The sequence below is a fragment of the Myzus persicae genome, unplaced genomic scaffold, assembly GCF_001856785.1.
Source record: "Myzus persicae strain clone G006 unplaced genomic scaffold, MPER_G0061.0, whole genome shotgun sequence".
Lineage (NCBI taxonomy): Eukaryota > Metazoa > Arthropoda > Insecta > Hemiptera > Aphididae > Myzus > Myzus persicae.
Genome location: NW_019102621.1, coordinates 10,814 through 33,491, shown reverse-complemented (window position 1 = coordinate 33,491; position 22,678 = coordinate 10,814). Strand labels below are relative to the sequence as shown.

Here is a 22,678-nt window from a genome sequence, read left to right as displayed (position 1 = left end):
CAATATAGGTTCAATAGTAACACCTGAAACCGGTACCATATGTTTATATTATATGTTATTATTATAGCAGTCGACTATATTATATTATGTAGAGATTAATAATTAATATTCCGACTGCAGTCCGAGCATTGCCCATCGTCCGGGAGTAGCAATATAGTGTCTTACAGGTAGTTGGCACATGCGTAACTTCAGTGGCACAGACCTAAACATACTAACACACACGGTTGACCGGAAATCGGAACCCAACCGGTACTCGATGTCGGATGTTTACACTACGGTCTCGTGTCCATCGTCGTTACTCGTTACACGTTACATATAGACGAGATCCTCAGTAAATGCACGTGCCTACACAATGCGCTAGAATAAAATACGCGTGCCGTGACGGTGCTTGCTGCAGCAGGTATAGAGTCGACAGGATCGACGGAGAGAGCAGCGCTGAAGGGGGGGGGGAAACCTCGTCCTTGGACGAATACATTTAAAAAAAAAGAAATAATAAAAATACAGCCCGACATCACGCGTTTCCAAATATTTTAATAATAATATATTATAATAGTGACCATCTGCTCGCTATATTATAATAAGCGTATGACATTTCGCGCGTAGGCGCCTCTTCTGCAGCAGTGTGCTGCAAGAGTGTTATTACCATTAGGTATCGTTTCGTTATTATTTTTATTTTTATTATCATGATGTATCATCGTACAAAGTGCCTCGTATGCTTGTGTACGCCGCAGACGGACGCCATCGACCGGTTTGTGAGTAGGAGGAGGTCGCAAACGGCTCAGCTCGCCGTACAGTTTCACACGCGCTGCGCCGGCTGTATATCGGCGGCGATCGCGGTGACAACGACTCGCGGATCAGCAGGCTCCAGGACCGAAGACCACATCACGACCACCGCGAAATGAGAGCAACGGCGATTTTCGTCGCTCTTGCCGGCGCGTTACTGGTGTTCAACGCCCGCGCCGAAGCGGCTTCTGTCGACAACGGTACGTAATATGACGATAGGCTACCCGGATGCACCTTAATTTAATGACACTCACACCATGTAAAGTCCGTACGATGCCCCTTCCCCTCCTTGTTTTCCGATATAATCGAATTCGACGAATTTCGAATTTCAAAGAAATCAAATGTTAAGTTCTAGAGTTGCGTAGTAAAGTATTCGTATTATAGAGTTTTAGAAACAATCAAAGGACATGTACGATTTTGGATTTTTGGTATTCAATCAGAACTCCTCTCCCTCAAAAAAAAAAAAACAACTCCTAAGTTATTGTTTTTACATCCTAATAAATCTATCATTTTATGCTTAAAAATGTTAACAACATAAAAAAAAATATTTTCGATACAACTTTGTAAGGGTTGTACATATTTTATACATTTAACAATAAGTTGTAATAGAAATAAATTTTGTAATATATGAAGTTTTTGTACTTAGTATTTTTAGTAAAATGTAATTATTATAATCAAATATTATCAATTAATTATTCCATCAAGAATAATATAGCTCTTTAGCAGGGCCGTGGAAAGAGAAATCCAGACCCGGAGATCACCAAATTCTTATTTAAAATTTTTTTTTAAACAATTGAGTAGTCTTGAATTTCTGGGCCCTCTTAACATGTTCGACAGGGGAAATTCCCCCTCCAATCCTTCTCATCAGGCCTGCTCGTAAGTCATTACTCATTATTCATTGTTATACTATATGGTTACGTCAACCAACTTCCTAAGTATCTACATACAAAGACTAGGCTCTGTTACTTAGAAAATAATTAACAGGTTAAGTCCTATATTTGTATTCATGCAGTATAATATAATTAAATAGCTATGTATTTAAAAATGTTCACGACTAAATTGTTTGCATAAAAATCTTCTTAATTTATATACATTATATTATATAGAGTCTAGATATGATATACAAATTAATAAATGATTTACCATAGTCCATACCTTCAATAGAATAAATATTAAAAGTGTTCATGTTAGTTTTCTATACAATTATTATTTATGGGAATTTATATTTTATAGCCAAGAGATTTTATACACTTCTGACTTGTGCTAGATTTTGAGTAATTACTGAATATTAAAAGACTAATAGTTTGTTATTGTTCGAGTTGAAAAATATAAAAAAAACCGAATGAATCGTTCAATGACGGTATCCGTTTTGTTATTCGCATATTTTATAATGCATATTTTAGATTGTATAATAATTTATTATACACGAAAATATTATAAATTACCTGTAAATCATAAATTATAATACATATTAGTATAATGGTATATTACATATTATAACAGTTACTTCGAGACTTAAACAGTTAAACTTAGGTTGTCTTGGGGATGTTCATAAATGTATACATAGGTAATTTTGTAAATTAATAAACTCTTACAACTAAATTTTATAATTTATGACTATCGAAACATAATTGGTTGGTGTCCTGTATCTTAAGTTGCATGAATGTATAATATCCATTATCCATTATAGTTACACTAGACATAAGTTTCCTTATAATTTGTTTCAATAAGATTTTATTATACATTGTATGTAACTGTATGCAAAACATAAACAACCACAAATCCAATAATATTTATTTTGTATCCTATAGTGTAAGATATAATTAATATGACAAGAATGACAAGCAGATCTAAACTTCTAATTATAGATATAGATGCTCGTAAAATAAATTATTATACAAACACGAGTGTAATAAAAAAAAAAAACAACTTTCGAGTTTTCGACTACTACCTATAGAACAGAAGATTAGTATGTAATTTAAATTTGATTTATATGGTTCTATTATACTTATGGAAATGTATGCTAAAAAATACTCACTATATATTTAAAAAATGTTCCCACTTTTTTTCCAACCACTATAAACTATTGCGATTTGTGAGTTTTCTATGGTAATCATTTATCTTTCATAATATAACTTTAATTGAATGTCAGTACAAAGTAGAACTATACGCTCTAACAAAATCGAACAATGATTAATAATATTATAATAATTAATAATTCCTGCTATAATACTGTAACTATATGAAGCATTAATTTATTAGGTATTGCACAATCAGTAGTTTGTACATTTTTATTATATTTAATAAATACATTTTATTTATTTCATTTGGTCGTTCTAAAAAGTAAAAATGTTTTTATTTTATTTGGATCGGAAACGACTTTACTTCAATGTTATTAGTTATTACCTACTTATTTATTGTTTTTATTTATGGATATAATTTAAAAATAATAAATTATAACCATTTGTTATCTATAAAAAATAATACAATTCCAAAAAGAAATTTTTAGGAACAACTGAAGTTATAGGTATTAAAATTTTTTTTTAATATAATAAAAATAATAATATTAAAACCAGCCTTCTGCATAAAAAAAATAATTAGAAAATCTTGTTTATTGTATAATATATTACAATCTGTAGGTGCCTACTTTTTAAATTCGAATGTGGTTTTAACATGCAATACTGAATATGGAAGATAATAAAATTGTTTACAATTCGTAGAGATATTAATAGCTTAATCGTATAAGTGACATTAAAGGTGTAGAAACGAGTTTTTGTTTGACTTCTATCCAAACTATAAAATACCGTATATACTGAAAGTACATTTATTACAAAACTTAGTTGAGATTTGAGTTTCTATAATTTTTCTTGAGAAAATAATGTAGGTATCAAAATGCAACTTGCATGTATAATTTAGGAAAAGAATATCCAACAACGTGAGCACTGGGCAAACAATTGTAAATAAATCATTTTTAATAGATCGCATTTTGCATTTTCGTATATTTTTTTAAAAATAATTAATAAAACATACGTATAAGTTAATAGACTTACAGTAATCAGTAATCACATCTCGGAATTTTGCATAGGTATGTACTCAAATAAATTATAGGTAATAAACTAATAACTAATAACTAAAACCTTAATCTACAGATCGATTAAAATGTTAAGAATTAAATTAAATTTAATAATAATAATTATTATAGTAATTACAACAACAACAATAATAATAATAATAATAATAATAATAAACATAATATTTATTTCTTGCAGAACAACAATATACATATGATATAATAAATTACAATGCAAGCTGTAAGCTCCCCTATAAGCATAACGCTGGTGGGGAATGAAGAATTTGAGTTAATTTGTTTCATTATAATAAAGATATAGAATACATTATAAGTTAGATAAAAGTTTAGATTCAAATAGTTATATGGCAATGCAATACGATAAATATAACATACAAATTACAAGAATTATTAAAAAGTTACAATTGTAATATGTAGGTACATAATATTATGTAGGACGGGAATAAATTTTAGATGCAGAACAAAAAAATTACATATTCTTATTTTAACTGTGTCTTAGCCACTTTCACTTTTAAAAGACATTTAAATGTTATCAGGAGCCGTTTAAACACAATATCGTACTAACCAAGCGTAAACTAAATTATACGTGGGTCACCTAACCGTGGTATACCATAATACACCTGCTCTTACTTTGATGGACGTTTACTGAGAACGCATAATTTATGTTTAGTACACATGACTGAAATATGAACGTCGTGACAGAGCCACAGGTCTTTTAACTAGAACTCTTGGCAAATCTTTAATGTTCACAATAACCACACAGACCGTTGTAAATGACAACAATTTACGCCAAAGTGATTTAACTGACGCTTTGATGAATGATTGAATACACCAACACGCGCCATGTGTGAGGTGCGAGCTCGCGTGTGGGACAAGCGAATGGGTATAGAATTATAACCGTTACCTAGATATATGCCTATTTTCTATTTCAATGAACATTTTTGTGTCCGCATTAGAATTTACTTTTGACTATTCGATGACAATGTGTTTTCTCTAACAGTCTAACGGTTAACCCCTCACAATAATAATAATCAAAATCGAAGGTCTTGTCATAACTTGCTATAATGTACGTAATAAATGTACGATTAGAGAAACAAACATGCCAGTTGTACGATTAATGCACATTGCGTATTATGATTTCCGCAGAAGCCACGAAGGCCGTCGAAGAAGCGGTGTCCAGCGATAGATTTACAATAGTGATCAAAGACGAAGGACCGCCGAACGGACGGAAGCACCGCAAACCCGAAACCGTGGCCACCATCGAATTTCCCGGTTACTATCAGTTCACGTTAAAGATCGATAGGTCCGAAGGACAAGGTATGTGCATAATTATATTATGATATTTGATATTGTCTGTGTAAGGCAACAGAAAAAAAAGAATGGACGTAATAAATCTTTACCCTAATAAAACCACTGCCGCCGTTGATCGTCGTATAATACTTGGTTATGCGTAGGTTTTGTGGGTATACGTCGTGTGTAGGCTTGTCGTGTTGGATCCGTTGCTCGATGATCTAAAAAATATTTTATACACATATCTACTATATCTCGCGTGTAAGCCAATAGCATCGTACTTGCAGAATACCTATACTTGACACGGGATTACCGCAATTTTTTTCAACAGTTTTTAAATTACTATTGGGTAGGTATATCGTAGATATGTATATATTTATGTGGGTACAGTGTTTTGTGTAGAATTGATGTGTGCTCAGTGTGCCCACCCACTTGTATTGAGTTACTCGGGTTTCATACGCGTATTATGATCATGTATAATATAATTTATTAATGTATCAGTTTTATACAGATGAATAGATCGTCTATAACGTAATCAGCAATACATTCACGCTCTTTATATTAAATGTATTATTTACCTATGTATCGATATAGGCATGCGTATAAAAATTGAAAAGAAAATATTTTATAAATTTCCATATTTTTCTATACAACTTGCCTTTTACGTAATGAAATATGTGTAACTTGTTTCTACGATTCTTATTACACAGTTATTAACATTTTGGTTATTTGTAGTCAGTTAAAAGTAATTTTATTATAGATATTTCGATTCTTTAAACTTCTTATCTTAATTACATTTAAATCAAAGTCATAAGTATAGTAAAATAATGTATGACAAAAATTAAAACGCTATTTCTAATTGTCTTAAAAAAACATTAATCAATTTGCTCAAATTTATTTTATGGACTAATAAACCGTTAGTTCCAAAAACGTCATCTGGCCTATTTATATTTTATGTATTATTTTTTTTTACGAGGACCACATTTCTTTAGTGACTCTTTTTGTAATAAATGATTCTTGCCATAATAGGAACTGTTATATTATTTTTATGTATGGGTAATGGGTAATGGCCTATGGGTACAGCATTTTTTTTTTTATTGAAGTTACCCGGGAAGTAACTTAGCAACCTGTATTATGCTTACAATATATTATCATACAATTTGAAGTTATAAATAATGTAAACAAAGTAAAAGATACCTATAAATATATTAAAAATACTTTCCAAAACAATTATTTTCTTATCATAGCTTTCATGCAGTTTTAAGATAAATTATTGTTTTATTTTCACTTAAGTAGTTAAGTATACACCACTATCAAACTCCTAGATTAAGTTAAGTATTACAAGCCTAAAATTCTTTAATAAACCAGAATAATATAGTTATTAAAAATAATATTATCCAACAAATTGTTATACAAAAATAAAATACTATTTTAAAATAGGTAATTATTTAAATTTATCTGAAAAATAAATTTTGAAATTTGTAATACAGTTTACAGAATGTATGTGCAGATTATTGGTACAAATGCGAATGACTCATTATTAAAACATCTCTTACTCTTTTGATATAATCCATAAAAAAAAAAAAAATGAGTAGCAAAGCCAAGGAAAAGGATAAAAAAAGAAACAGTGATCGGCAAATTCCTCCGAAGATCCAGTTAGACATACGTCCTTAAAAGGATATACCACCAGATAATCCCACGACATCTCGCGCATTATACTAGCCTATTAAAGTTCTTGACGAACAAGAGACGGAAAAAAATCTCTAGGTACGTGAGCGAAGTGAGGAAAAAATACCAATGCAGATGGTTTCCGGAGAAGTCTATTGTGTTGACCGTAAATAAAACTTGGATTAAGCTGAAATTTGAATAACATATAAACTATTACAACGTACTGACAGCATGTAATTATTAGATACATATAGAATTTGAATGTTATATTTAATGTATTCAAAAATATAACAGTGGGACGATAACTGTTCTATTTTTTTAAATTTCGAAACCATTTGCATTTAGCTCAATTTATTAGTTAAAGAAAATATTATAATTTTAATATTATGGTATATTTACTGATTTATAGGTATTATTAAGTATAATGATAACAATAACACATTTTAGGAACGAAAAACTGAAACCACGTGTATTGATACGTCTTAAAAATTCATTATATTAATTTGCTTTTAAAATTTAATAAAGTTGTTGAAGTATTTATGGTAGTACGATTTACGTAAGTACTAGACGTACAGCCATTTTTATATTATCCATAATTCATAAGTGATTTATTTATTCATTCAAATAAAACTATACTTTGTATGTTTTTATAGTAATCGTATCAACTAAGAGCAATGGTGATACACAAACTGAGCATTACAATGTAAAATCTTTGGGTAATAATAATATGTCATCCTCAAAGACCCTTGTGTTGGCTGTGGATCAGAGAAAACCAGGGGCTACCATGACATTGTACGTCAACTGCGAGCACTTTGGTACACTGCAGACGACTAGAACTCTTCGAGAAGTATATTTTGATATGAAGGATCCTCATTTACAGATGGTAATTATCAAACTTTTGGTGTATACATTAAAATCCATTAACAAGCTAAGTTTATATTCGTATACACTAAACAAATTATTTTAATCATAAACCATTAATTTTGTCATGTTTGAAATTGTCTTTTAAATAATTTAAAAATCAAAGTATCGTTTATCGAATAAGCATTCAAGTATTTATTAAACTTGTGCTGATCACTTAATATACTTACGTAAATAAAGAAAGATTCAAACTATACTTTATTTAACAGATTTAAATGTTTGTATAGTATCTTAAGCCGAATAAATTATAACATAAAATAAAATGCATTTTTCCCGAAGATGCTTTTCATTTCTATATTAACTGTCATAGAGTATAAGTAATAATTTTCAACTCTTAAGTCGTTATAGGCACACTTGAACCACCAGAGAGTAGGTACGTATCAATGTATACCATTAAAATGTTTGCGTAATTACGTATCACATATAACATAATAATTACAATATTACATAATGCATACAAGGATTTGATTTATAAGATGCATACTACTTCAAATTTCAATCTAGAATTTACCGTGTTCACATTACACGATACCATTATAGAATTCAAACCAGGACATTAGTCATTACCATAAATAGATAGGTAGTACAACCATATGGTAATATGTTGAATGTTGATGTCCATCCATATTTTGTGACTATTTACGTTTAATAATATAATGATCATATTAATTCCTTCAGTTATACAATAATTTATACCTTACATCTAAATCTTTCGTGACACAGGTACATATTACATAGGTAGGTGCACATGAAAATTGACATGAAACTAATAGCAATAAATTAGTATGTATACAGATTTAAAGACTAGTAATTAATATACATCTTATGTGAGTTACGTTGTATTACATGACATATATATATATATGGTTTGTTTAATACTCCGAAAGGTAAATAAAAAGCTATTTAAGATTATCGTAGATTTTGAGTTGTTTTAAAATGAAGTGTTTTTGTGAGTTTGGCGTTACCTTTGAGAGCAGTAAAAATGCTCCAACATTAAGGGCAGTACCTGGTAGCAAATTGGATTAATACATCTAGTTTGTACCTGCTTAACACTTTCAATAATTTTCAAAAAAATAGAAATTTTCACGAATTCGATTTAATTCAAAAACAAATAAATGTGACGACCCTGAATTGTTAACCAAATATTTAAATTACCATTTCAAGTGATTATTGTTTCAAATAATAATATTATATAATTTCATTATAGTGATCTAATCAATACCGAAGTACAGTGTACACTTTATCTATACCTTCTATACAGCAGTGACTTCTCAATTTTTTTTAAAACTGAATTTTGTAAAATGTTTATTTTGGAGATTCGTCGTATTAGTCGTATTGAATAGATTTAAACACGCATAATATTATTATAAACAAAAAGTAGGTACACAGTGGCGGACCACACGTAATTGTTTGAAATAAAACATTTCATACATATTATCGGAGTGTACAAATATTTGAACGAAATGAAGTAAAATCAAATTTAGATTATTCAGAGAGGTCTCGCATTACTTCATTCCCCCGCAAATAAGCCAATGGTTGCAAGTTTTAATTTTTAGTTGGTTTTATTTTAATCATAAAAATCATTTTCTCTACTTTAAGTTTATTTTAATAAATTCTGGTTTCATAATCCTACAGACGCACGAAAAAAGATTCCAAATTAAAGTGTACCCAGAAACAGATTGGAAAACTACTTTAACGGCTCAAAAATGTCCAACTATTGACGATAGTTCAGACGTAGAACAAATGCCCGCAATACAACCACTCCCAGTAACCGAAATCGGAATTCGAATGCCAAGCATTGGAAGGGGTAACTTTCAAAACATACAACAATATTAAATATGTATTATAATACTATTTTTGTATTTTATCATGTACTTTAATGATTTCAGGTGATATTCCAATCAATCATGACTGTGATGGTAAGTAGAGAAACTTTGTTTTATTTTCCAACAGCACTATACATACGTATATGTTTATGCAAGCTATGTAATAACACACATTGTGTCTTATTGTATTTTTAGATCTGTTTTTCGTGAAAACTATTCAAGAGTTGATGCAGATGGTTAAAAAACTTAGGGAAGACGTTGAAGCCCAAGTGAGTAGAATTATATAAATATAAACTGATGGCTAAAACTAAAACACAAATTAGTCATTAATTGAACTGAATATTTTTATAGCGACTCGAGATTTATAGACTCCGCCAATTGCTTGAGCAGTGTGACGACTTCTGCAGGCCAGGTATGAGGAAAACGTAGGCTCACAGTGATCCAGGGCTGGACTTCGACTCTAGTTATTTGATTTATATAATTTAATAATTAGTAGCCTACATACTTGAAAAATGACCTTTATTTTTTTATACTATTTATACTAACTTCTCATTAATATACGTAAAAATCAGATCTAGTAATTTAACCGTTTGTAACCTATTTCACCGTTGTGTTTTTTACGCAAATAAAATTTTTTTTAATTAATTTTTTTACAAAGCATTCTTTTTTTTTTTGATCAAATACCACCCAAGTCCAGCCTTGGTCAGCGTACTGTACCTATACAACTGTGGAGTAGTATGTATTATTTAATTTGTAATTTTTGTCCAAGGCTGGTCTTTGGGAATACCTATAAATACTTATAAGTATACTAGATGTCTAAGTATTAGATAATAGAATTGTAAATTTATTCAAAATTGAGTTTTTAATATTAAGAACAAATTGAAAACTTTTTGAAAACCAGTTAAAAATTCTCCATCAAAAACTGTTATTATGAAATAATTTTCTATGCATACCTACGTGGTTACGTACCTACCTAATATTACATTTATTAACAATGACAAAAATTTGTTTTAAAACTCTAATATAAATAATTAATGTCCTAGAATCTAGGCCCTAGATAATAATTTTCGTTATGAGCCTTACCTATTCGCTCGTTAAATAATTAAAAAAATGTTTTATAGAGAATAATTATTACATAATTCGTTAATAATCATAATTTATAGTAGGTACAGGTATATTTAATATTATGAAATTTAGCCATACAAGTACTGAAGTACTTATGATAACTTGTTTCCTAATAGAATATAAAAATATATTTCCAACACCATTGCGATATGCACGAATCAACCACAAATTAAGATTCATGAATCATAAAGTTCAAAATGTTTATTAAAAACAATATTTAAGCTAAAAAGTACATAATAATATTGTCATTAATTTACCTATTTATTAAAGTGACATATTTTTAATAAAAACAAATTAAGTATTGTGCCGTAAACATATTTACTGACTACTTGATACATCTGCACGGATTATCCTATTTTATACATATAAGTAAAATCGTTTTGGTGAAAATTTAAACCTATATAATAAAACGTCGAATACTCAAAACATGATGTCTACCTACATACCGTACAGTGTCTACACCGTTTCCAGTTTCGGTGCTGTAGGTATTTCGTTATAGGTACCTGTATAGTTTATCTAGATATTAGCATTAAAGAAAAACGAGTAAAAATCACACAGTACCTACACTACAGCTAAATTTAAATAATCGGTATTGGACAGGTGGTGGCAACATACCGACCCTGCCGCCGCCGCCGCCGCCGAAACCTAGTTGCAACAGCAGCCCGCCGGCGTGTTATCCCGGAGCGGAGTGCCGTGACACGCCCGATGGACCGCGATGTGGCCGGTGTCCACAAGGACTGGTGGGCGACGGCAAAATGTGCAAACCAGGCCGGACATGCGCGGTGAAGCCATGCGCTCCAGGTATTTATGATATTATGCTCATCGTACGAGTATACGTATGTTTAGTGCCTAGGTAACGTGAATAGTAATAAACTTTTTACCGAAAACACCGACTTGGTTTGACTTAATAAGCAGCAGAGACGAGAATAGGGGTTGTTCCTCTCTGACAAAGGCCCACAGGATGAATACGAGTCCTTTTTTAGCTTTTTTTTTACGGTGAAAATGAAAATTTTTCGTGTATATAATTTTTTTTTTAATGATTTATATTGAAATATATTGCACCTGTCTTCTGCAATAATGATTTACGTGGGTTTACAATAGGTTTTTTTTTATCATGGGCAGAGATTAAAAGTATTAACCAACCAAAAATAATCAAAGGCCTCTAAAAAAAAAAATATTTATAATGGATACTACCTGTCCACTATCCAGAGGGTAAAATACTTATTTTACATCATTTGAAACATGATTTTTTAGATTTTGTTGACAAATAATTATTTTAATAATTTGTTTCAATTTTTTAATAATATACACAATATTGATGCAATTTTCATTCAATGAGTGAATACTTTTCCAAGGTATTAAAATAAAAACTATAGCAAAATTGGCATATTTATGCATGGTGGTTTCATCATATTATGATGCCAATAAATTGAAAAATGTATATGAAAATGAATAAATGATTCATACTTTTTAATATATTGTATCTGTACCTATAATATCAATATTCAACCAGAGACGACAGCGTCTAAAAACAGAAGTCTTAAAACTTATGTTATAAAAAAAGCAATCACTAAACATATCATAATCGTTAACTTATTAAAACTTTTAAAAGAAATCTTTGCCAATCAACTCAGAAATTCGTGAACGCAGCTTGTCAGCTATGCGTGAAACAAAAACCAATGGTTATGTACAATCATGTTATTAAAATGTATGTTTAATATTTATTTAATTGTCTATTTTATATAAAAAAAAAAGATTTATTTATTGAAATTGAAAAAAATTATAAAATATTTTTATCTAAAAGTAGATATAATAATATGACATATTATATTAATTCATGAGTGTAAGGGAAAATCCCCTGTGGATCACTTTGTCGAATAAAATTGGAACGTGTTAACCTGTGAAACTGTTGTCGGTTTAACATATAATAATTTTTTCAACTTTTGTTGAGAAAGTTAATTTTATCATAATTGTTATTAAAATCAGACCACGTCCGGGTACCAATTAAGTAATTGGTTAGTGGGTACCAAATCTTATGTGTCCTTCGAGATAACGGAATTGAGTGAGATTACTGGATAGTGGGTACCGAATTTTAGTATTCAGGTATTCTTATTAATGGTCGTCGCCGTTGGTCGAGGAAGTAAAATTCCCCCCCTCCCATAGTTCTCCTCACGTATAATCAGAATTAACTAATAGATATTATACATTAACATAAATGTATCATAAACTATACATTTACGAACTGTTGTAGGCGTCAGGTGTCAAGACACGGTAGAAGGTTTCCGTTGCGGTCCTTGTCCGGAAGGGTTCGTCGGCGATGGTCAGAGATGCCGTCCACGTGGATGTGACTTGGCTCCTTGTTCGCCAGGTAAATACACTATACCTCAGAAATATGATGATTATAATAATTCAAATAATATAATAAAATAACATAATTATTATAATTATATAATTTGTTAAACCTACATACAGGGTGATTCACCAAGCATTCTCACCCCCTTTTTTTAATTCAATAACGCAGTGATTGAAAATATGATTTTTAATTTTTAAATAAACTTTAAGACCATATTTCCAAAATCTTGAGATTTTTTATACTACTTAAGGAGTGTCCTGAACTCCTGAGGAGATACAAACTTCTGTTTTTCAAATGAGAAAACCCTGCTTATTCAACTATAAATTATTAAATTATACAGCAGATAATTTTTCTGAAATTTTTGACGTATCAAAATCCAAATTCGTACTGGTAGTTTTTGAGTTATTTGATTTTGAGTTCTAAGGATAAAAGGTTCATAGTAATGAGTAATGACTCTTGAGCTTATAAGATATGGGGGCAATGGTGATTTGAAAATTGTAGTCATTATTCATTAATTAGTAATTACTTTATCGATATTAATAATTTGTAAAAATGGCCCAAGTATAATAAATACTAGATCCAATTTTATGTGTATTTTAAATTCATGTAAAACCAGTTTTAAGGACTATTATCTCAGTACAAACATTTTAATAACTAAGAAACTACTCATTTTAATCTTGAATGTGGTACATCAAAATGTTAAAAAAATATTATCTTTTAATTAATTTACAGTAAACGGCTCTCTCATTTGAATAATAAATGTTTGTATCACCACAGGACACTTTTTAAGTAATATAAAAATATTTAAGAATTCGAAAATATGATCTTTGAGTATATTTAAAAATTCCAAAAACCAGAATTTTTTTAATAAATTCATCATTGAGGGACAAATTGAAATGAGCATGCTTGGTGAATCATCCTGTATATTACTCCGTTACTGAGAAACAATAGTTACAAACATGTACAATATTATTCTATTAGACAAGCTATAGAAGTTGGCAGTTTTTGTTCATTGGTAATGTGGTACCTATTACAGTTATAGATGAGTTACTCATCTGGTCAAACATATACCTATATTATATACCTATGCACTTAATAAACTTTCTATTCTTTGGCAGCGACGGTTATCTATGTATAATTTATATACAATTATAAACACTACTATAGGTAATATTATAATTATTCCCATATTATAAACTTATATTTTTTTATATTCCTGAATATCCAACATATGAAAGGTATTATAAATTAATGTATTATTGTTATTATACTATATATATATGTATATATATATGTATATTGTATACTCCCAATTTGGTACCTTCAACCCCCCCAATAATATGGTGTTGTTATATCAATGTAAACATAATATAACTGATGTTGATAAAAATCCAGTGTAGATAAACTTTTATTATCTAATTATATTAAAATATAAAACATCCCTCTGACAGTCTATAGAACACAATATAATAAAAGAATGAGGAACTGACATACACCTTTAGTCATGAGAAATGTATTTTAAAGTTAATTTAGTTGTAGTAAGTTAACTCACTTAAGACACCTATATTATCTCACCGAAGTTACTTACATTATAAATGAGTAAATGGCTAAGCTTGGTAAGAAAATGTATGTGAATAAGTTGAATAATTTTAACTTTACTTGATTGTGTATTTAAAATTAAACGGCATGATCAACGTCTGAGGTTACCTCTATAGTTCGTTGTACCTATAAGTAATAACTTAATATAACTTAATTTTTTTATCTATTCATTTTAAGATACTAAGCCGATTGTATCGGTAACATTATTATTCTTTGTATAGGTGTGCAATGCCTGCCATGTGAAGAACCACCTTTCTTCAAGTGCGGCAGTTGTCCAACAGGGTTTACCGGCAACGGGACGAACTGCGTTGACTTGGACGAAGTAAGATATCTCAACGATAGATCGCTGTTCTTACGTAAAAGTAACTGAGACGGTCAGCGGACTTACTAATTTTTATGGGGGCTCAAAAGCATAGAATAAATATTGTCCCCTAATCATGGTATACTACAGTACTATATACTGACATTGGCTAAACTGTTATTGTTTGTTAGCCAAATACAAATTTAAGACTAAAAGCTATGTGGAAATATTGGGAGATTTAATTCAGACCAATACTGGGTGAGGGATTTAAAAACTCTCCTATACACCCCTAAGTCTGCCAACGTCTACGTCATTGTAAAGTTACTCTTGTTAGATATGTTGTTGCATACTTAATAAATTATAATTAATTAATTAATAATAGTATAATATTCGTATCGTTACAATTATTTCAGTGTGATCTGGACGAACCTTGCGATCCCCGAGTACAGTGCACAAACCTTCGACCTGGTTACAAATGCGGTCAATGTCCACCGGGTTACACTACCGTGGGTCCATCCCAGGGTATCGGTGCCGAAGGTACAAGGAGGACGGACGAGGGTCGTCACCGGTGCGTTGACATTGACGAATGCGCCGACGGCCGAAATGGCGGCTGTGCACCTAACTCGCAGTGCATGAACACCGAGGTGAGATCATCGATTTTTCGCAGTTTCTTGCCATCAATCAAAACTAGTTAATTATTGTTATTCGTGGCAAAATTAAAACTGTGTTACATTTTCCGTAATATTAAAATAACTTGAATTTTGCACTAGGTATTTAATAGGTTTTTATTAGGTATATTTAGGTTGTTAAGATCGAATGGATATAACTAAATAGTAAATACCTAATGTAGATACTGTAGGTACCTACAGTAGAAAATTCATATGTAAAATCAATACTTTTCTCAATTAAAAATTGTTATACATTTTTGATAGTAGGGACCATAAGCTACCTATATTTGATAATTATCTGCAATCAGGCCTTAAGTTCTACTGTGAACAATTTCAGACTATAGCTACTCATACTAAGTTTTGCTCAGTTAACTATTTACAATTAAATACTACCTACTTATTATTACTATCAAATACCATTGATCTTTTAATATATACTATATTGTAAAGACAATGTTACTAATTTGTTATAAGTATAAATTTCTGACTACGAAAGTACAAAAGCTTCTATAGCATATTTAATATGCATACTAGGTAACTACATTTTATAATTCACTGCAAAGCTGATTAAAAAAGAGTCCACGTACCTACGTATCCCTGGATCTATCTTTCGTAGTCTCGTTTGACCATGATTATGATTACCTACTACGTGCGTTAAGTTTATGCTTATAAATGTATGTACAGTTAATAATTAGTATATATTATTTATATAAATAATATACTGTATGTATTCTGTACTCACACGTAGTGTGTTAGTGTGTACTTACTTCGACAGCAACTCGAAAAATGTCGTTCTTATTTCCTCGTTGATTAGGGTTCTTATCGTTGCGGTGGCTGTCGGTCGGGTTACATCGGCAACCAGTCGTTGGGCTGTTTGTCGGTCGAGAATTTAAAGAAAACCCCGTGGATGTGTCCAGATGGAACGATGTGTCATCAAAACGGAGAGTGTGTTAGATCAACTACTGGAAAATTTTCTTGTGAAGTAAGTAGAATGTGTGATTTATATATATTTATCATATTCCTATACCTATATAAAATGTATACAAATAAATTATATTTAATCCTAACTAATATAATAATATAATACCTACTATGGATAATGGTTTATACTCTATTTCAAAATCGAATTAATCAATAATCAATACCATAATATAAAATTGTTCTAAACAACCAAAAAATTACATAGGTAGGTACTTATTACGCAAGTGGCGTGGTGACTGGTGAACAAGTATAACATATATTTCAGTATAGGTTAGGTTATAACCTAGGCTTTTACTATAGACCTTAAACTAGTATAATGTCTATGGCTTTTACACAAAGATACACCCATGCAGTTTGTTCAAAAATATTAATATTTTGCCAGATTTTCAGAAATTCAAAATGCCATGAAAGTTTGTCTAGTTGCAAGAAATAATGTTTTATATAATAACTAAAACTAGTAAGATTTATTTATAGAAGGTACCATATTTCGAGTAATAATTCGTATTTGTATAACTTTATAATAACAGCTGCACCATTGAAATCATTCAATTAATTGTATTTTATATTATTAATAGGTATAATATCAATGGTAAGAGGAGCTTGATATTCATTATCATCTCTTTCACCACTAATATATTTATGGTAGGTGGTAGCCGGTAGGTATTAGTAATAGGGGTAGTAGTAAGCTAGAACTAGTAAATAATAGTAAATAGTAATGATAGTATAATAATAAAATAGTAATAATCATCATATATATTTTAGTGTGTCGTGGGCTGGGCTGGAAACGGCAAAATATGCGGGCCAGACTTGGATTTGGATAGATGGCCGGACATCGATTTGGCATGCAATGACACGCGGTGTAAAAAGGTTAGTGCAGTATAATTTTCCGATAAATATAATCAGCAAAAAACTTATATATCGCGTTTTGTTTGTTTCGGGGTACAGGACAATTGCATGAGGGTACCCAATTCGGGACAAGAAGACGCAGACCATGACGGCATTGGCGATGTGTGCGATGATGATGCTGACAACGATGGCGTGCCAAACACACCGGTAAGACAATGAGAGTATATGACAAAAATGGAAAAATCGGGGCGACATTAAATTTTATTGGGTATACTTAGGAGAGAAGAGGTAGCCCATATTAATATGCAGTTGTCAATAATATTATATACTTATACGCTTATCGTGAACTTTCATTTAATAATTATATTTATGATGAACGGATGTAACTATGTAAGTCTCTACACGCGAGACCTAATGACAGGTTAAAAAAATACACATTAAAATATGTTTGTAAAAGGATAAAAAAAGGTGTAAATTCCTACGACCTACAGGGTAAAAAAAGGTGAATACTGTAAGTTCCTACACGAATATACAAAATTAAATGTGTTACTGTGTAAGTTGCTACATGAGCTATGATAAAAAAAAATATTTATTATAATATATATAAACTATATACAGTATACATTTTTTTATGTATCTTAAAAAATACGGAATTATATTATTTTATCATATTATTATCATAAAATGTATGAAAATGAAATATAATTGTATATAGTACCTAATATATTTTTCTGTCGAGTAGGAATTTACATACGCACCTTTTTTTGCTTGTTGTTACTTACACAATATCTCATTTTTATGTTAGTATATAAGAATTAACATACGAACCTTTTTACCGTCTATAGGAACTTACACATCTCATACTATGTAGGAATTAACAATTAACGTATATAATTTTTTACCAGCTTCTCTCGTGTAGGATTGTAGGAACTCACAATCCCTTCTATATAATGATGCATAAATATTTTAAAAATCTACGACAATCAATAACATACTTGTCTAAAAATGAGTAGAATTTCTTTTGTATTTATTGCAGACACCACATATATAGGTATTTGTATACAATAGGTATGTATGTGCTATCTAACCAGCCCCTCTTTATATAAAAATTATTGAAAGTTGTATTTTTCAGTAAATAAAGGTTATTGGAATCGAAACTAAAAATAAAATCACTATAGTTAAGACAGGGCTCAGTGACTAGTACCTAATAGTAGAAGTTTACTGATTTTTCGGTCATTGTACAGGACAACTGTCCATTGGTTTCCAACCCGGACCAGATGGATTCCGATCAAGATGGAGCGGACAAAAAAGGCGATGCTTGCGACAACTGCCCGACCATACCGAATCTAGATCAGCACGACACGGACAACGATGGAATAGGAGACGCCTGCGATGCGGACATCGACAATGACGGTAAGTGCTATTAATTTCTACGCGTTATAGTTTGATAAATTTGAAAAAAATCGATATATTTAAGTTAATACAATTATAAGCTATTACACATCATGGTAAACATTCCAGGAGTACTGAACCACGAAGACAACTGTCCGAAAAAGGCGAATCCCGATCAAAGGGACACGGACGGCGATGGTCTTGGTGACGTTTGTGACAACTGCCCGAGTATGCACAACCCCACCCAAACAGATTCCGACAAAGACCTGATAGGCGATGCTTGCGATAGCGACATCGACAGGGACAGGTATACGATATAAATACAATAAACTATACCTAATAATATTAATAAAAAATGATACAAGGTGATCAACTGATACAAGATGAGTACAGATGAACTAGTTAAATCATACACATAACGACATAACATTTGGTACAGATTTTCTCAATCAATTTTCGTGATTATGAAATAAAATTTGTAGTATAATAAAACTAACTTTTATCATTAGGTATTGTGCAGGGGTATTTCTCTAATACGCGGATTTTCTAAATTTCATGGGGTGCTTTCTCATAACACCTATACTAATATTAAATATTGTTTCATTCATTTCCGCACCCCGTGGAATGGGTCAATGGTCATGGCCCATGGGGTGCTTGAGCGCCGCAGCACCCCACAATTGTCAACGCCTATGCAGTTATACCCCACTAGAATTTATTTGAGACCTGAGAAAACATTTAAGAGATAACATGTATTTTAGATTTATGAAGAGGAGCGATGAATGTATTGAACCTATACATAATATATTTATTTTTGAGTCTGGCATTACCTCATAGTCTTATTAAGCAGAGAAAATTCTTCAACCTTCGACTTCAGTACTTTTTTAAGTTTAGAGGAGTCCATCTAGTTTGCTCTTTAGGGGGTGAAAGCAAAAAATTCCAGTACTTGAATTAATAATTGAGAAAAACAAAAAAAATAATGAAAACTGAAATTTGTATTAAATCAGTTTTCGAAAAAATCAGTTCGTTATGCTGTAATTCATGAACGAAATGTTTAGGTAAATACGTATACTAGCATTTTTCATTTTCTATAGACAGTTTAGGTACATATTAATTTTCAAACAATTTTGACTGAAAATAAAAAATTATGGATAGACATTTGAAATTTATATTTAATTCTTTTTTCTATGAATGTCGATAATAATTATGCTGTTTTAGTATTTTTTGTCTTTTTTTACAGTAACCTATAATTATAATTTCTGATTCCAAATTTTATTACTTTCTTGAAAATGTTGATGACCTATCAAATAACAATAATGAATAGTTTTTAATTTATAAGCATCAACATTTTTTAACGTTTAGAATTTTTGAAACTGTGACTTTTCTTAGAACAAGTTTAAATTAATGTAATAAGATGAATTTATCTATCACCAGATAGATATAATAATGGAACAGTAGTATGTAGTATAAATAAAAATAAAAACATTGTTAAAGTTTCAGTAGGTACATAACAAAATGAAACAATATACATAAATACTAGTCTATAAAGACTGTCTAACCGGTAACAGTCAATTTTTTGAGATTCGACTTTTTAAGATTCCTGGAGTTAGCGTAAATACTTATTATAATATTTATTGGCAATGAGTTGAAATACGAAGGACCAAGATAATTAACAAATTTATGAGATTTTTTATAGTTAGGTATTTTAGCATCATACACTCTATTTTCTCTTTTGTCATAAATGTATGAAAATTAGTATACTTAAAAAACTTTTTGAACTAGTTTGAATACAATAAATGACTAAAAAACAATTGCGTTTGGACAAATGGATTGCCCAATATTATATATCACTGTGTGCAGTGAGATATTTGTACAATATTACTAATTATGTTATGATTATGATTCAAATTTTGGTTACAAATAGTTAAAAAAAAAACTCAATTAAAATATAGTTAATTAATAATCAACACAATTCGCACAACAGGGACGGCATTCAGGACAGCGTAGACAACTGTCCCAAAGTAGCCAATTCCAATCAGCTGGATACCGACGGCGACGGCAAGGGAGACGAGTGCGATCCGGATATTGACGGCGATGGCATTGGCAACGCGCAGGATAATTGCATGCTTGTGTACAACCCAGACCAGGCCGACTTCGACGGTCAGTAAACGGTAACCATTATTGCCTTGTAAACGTTCCATCATTAAAATCAAATAACCTCGCGATTCGCATCCCCCCGTACAGGCAACGGTGTCGGGGACATATGTCAAGACGACAACGACTACGATAAGGTGCCAAACCATTTGGACAACTGCCCGAATAACTCTAAGATATTCACCACGGACTTTAGGACGTACCAGACAGTGGTGCTGGACCCGGAAGGCGATTCGCAAATCGATCCCAACTGGGTGGTGTACAACAAGGGTGCGGAATTCGTACAGACTATGAACAGCGACCCCGGTTTGGCAGTAGGTCAGTATCCGTACACCTCTGGTCTGGTGCTAGTAATAGCCGTAGACATATTATTTAATACTTACAAAATAATATAATATAATACATAGTTTATGACCCGACTAAGGTAGTATTGTCGACCCAACCGCCCATGGATTACTATAAATAATCTATACTATGTCGTTGTTAGGTTACGACTCGTTCGGCGGCGTCGACTTTGAAGGTACATTCTTCGTGGACACCGACATCGACGACGACTACGTAGGTTTTGTATTCAGTTACCAGGACAATCACAAGTTTTATACAGTGATGTGGAAAAAAGGCACTCAAACATATTGGCAAGCGACACCGTTCAGGGCTGTAGCCGAACCTGGGATACAAATCAAAGCAGTGCATTCGGAAACTGGACCTGGGCAAATGTTGAGAAACGCCCTGTGGAATACGGAGAGCACAGACAAACAGGTGAGAATATAAAAATACTATTTATAGAGAATAGATAAAAATAAACTCACATTGTTGTTTCACTTTCAAAACAGGTGAAACTACTGTGGAAAGATCCACGCAACATTGGTTGGAAAGGCAAGACAGCCTACAGATGGATACTACTGCATCGTCCGAAGATAGGTCTTATTAGATTGAGAATATTTGAGGGTCAAAATATGGTAACGGATTCCGGAAACGTGTTTGATTACACATTTAAAGGTGGTAGGTTAGGAGTGTTTTGCTTTTCTCAAGAAATGATCATATGGTCAGATTTGGTTTATCGCTGTAATGGTAAGCAACACACTAAACTTTTTCTATAACTCTATAAGCCAGATATCACATTTATTTAAACATTATTTCAGATAATATACCAGAGGCTATTTATCGTGAATTACCACCTAAGTTACAACAAGAAGTACAATTGGACACAAGACGGGTTTCCAACTAACAAATATGTACTAATATTGTTTAAGATAATATGATAAAAACTTCCTTTAAATCTAATATAGATAGAATAAGTATGAATTTTTAATCAATTAATTTTTAGATTTATTTTTAAAATACATACATTTATCAATAAATCTAAGTTTTAAAAAAATTGCTGATAGTACAAGCAGTTATATTTTATATTGTACAATGAAAATAATCAAAACATTAGGTATTTTTCATGTTTTTTTTTTTGTTTTTACAATACCCTAAAATAGTATTTGATTTAAAAAAAATGTATTTAATAATAAACATATTTAATAATTAAGACTTACAGAGTAAATATTTATGATTAGAGTTTAAAAATAAATTCAATTATTGAAACATAACAGAGTGAATAAACATTACATTTACTCAGAAAAAAGTCGAAACTCATCAACATTTTTCATTGGTTTGAATATACAACAGAACATTATAATA

General features: G+C 30.9%; 1 protein-coding gene across 1 annotated transcript; it reads left to right on the top strand.

The window, feature by feature from the left end:
- The first annotated feature begins 770 nt into the window (after positions 1 to 770).
- On the top strand, positions 771 to 22,542 carry LOC111032811 (cartilage oligomeric matrix protein-like). Its single transcript, XM_022313269.1, has 21 exons — positions 771 to 983; positions 5,018 to 5,188; positions 7,483 to 7,712; positions 9,386 to 9,557; positions 9,640 to 9,669; positions 9,772 to 9,845; positions 9,928 to 9,988; positions 11,302 to 11,502; positions 12,953 to 13,069; positions 14,875 to 14,975; positions 15,368 to 15,598; positions 16,437 to 16,604; positions 17,366 to 17,470; positions 17,549 to 17,656; positions 18,694 to 18,862; positions 18,971 to 19,148; positions 20,823 to 20,998; positions 21,083 to 21,310; positions 21,480 to 21,751; positions 21,826 to 22,063; positions 22,135 to 22,542. The coding sequence occupies exons 1-21, from the start codon at positions 899 to 901 to the stop codon at positions 22,218 to 22,220; spliced, it is 3,201 nt and encodes a 1,066-aa protein (XP_022168961.1). The 5' UTR covers positions 771 to 898; the 3' UTR covers positions 22,221 to 22,542.
- Positions 22,543 to 22,678: the final 136 nt, after the last annotated feature.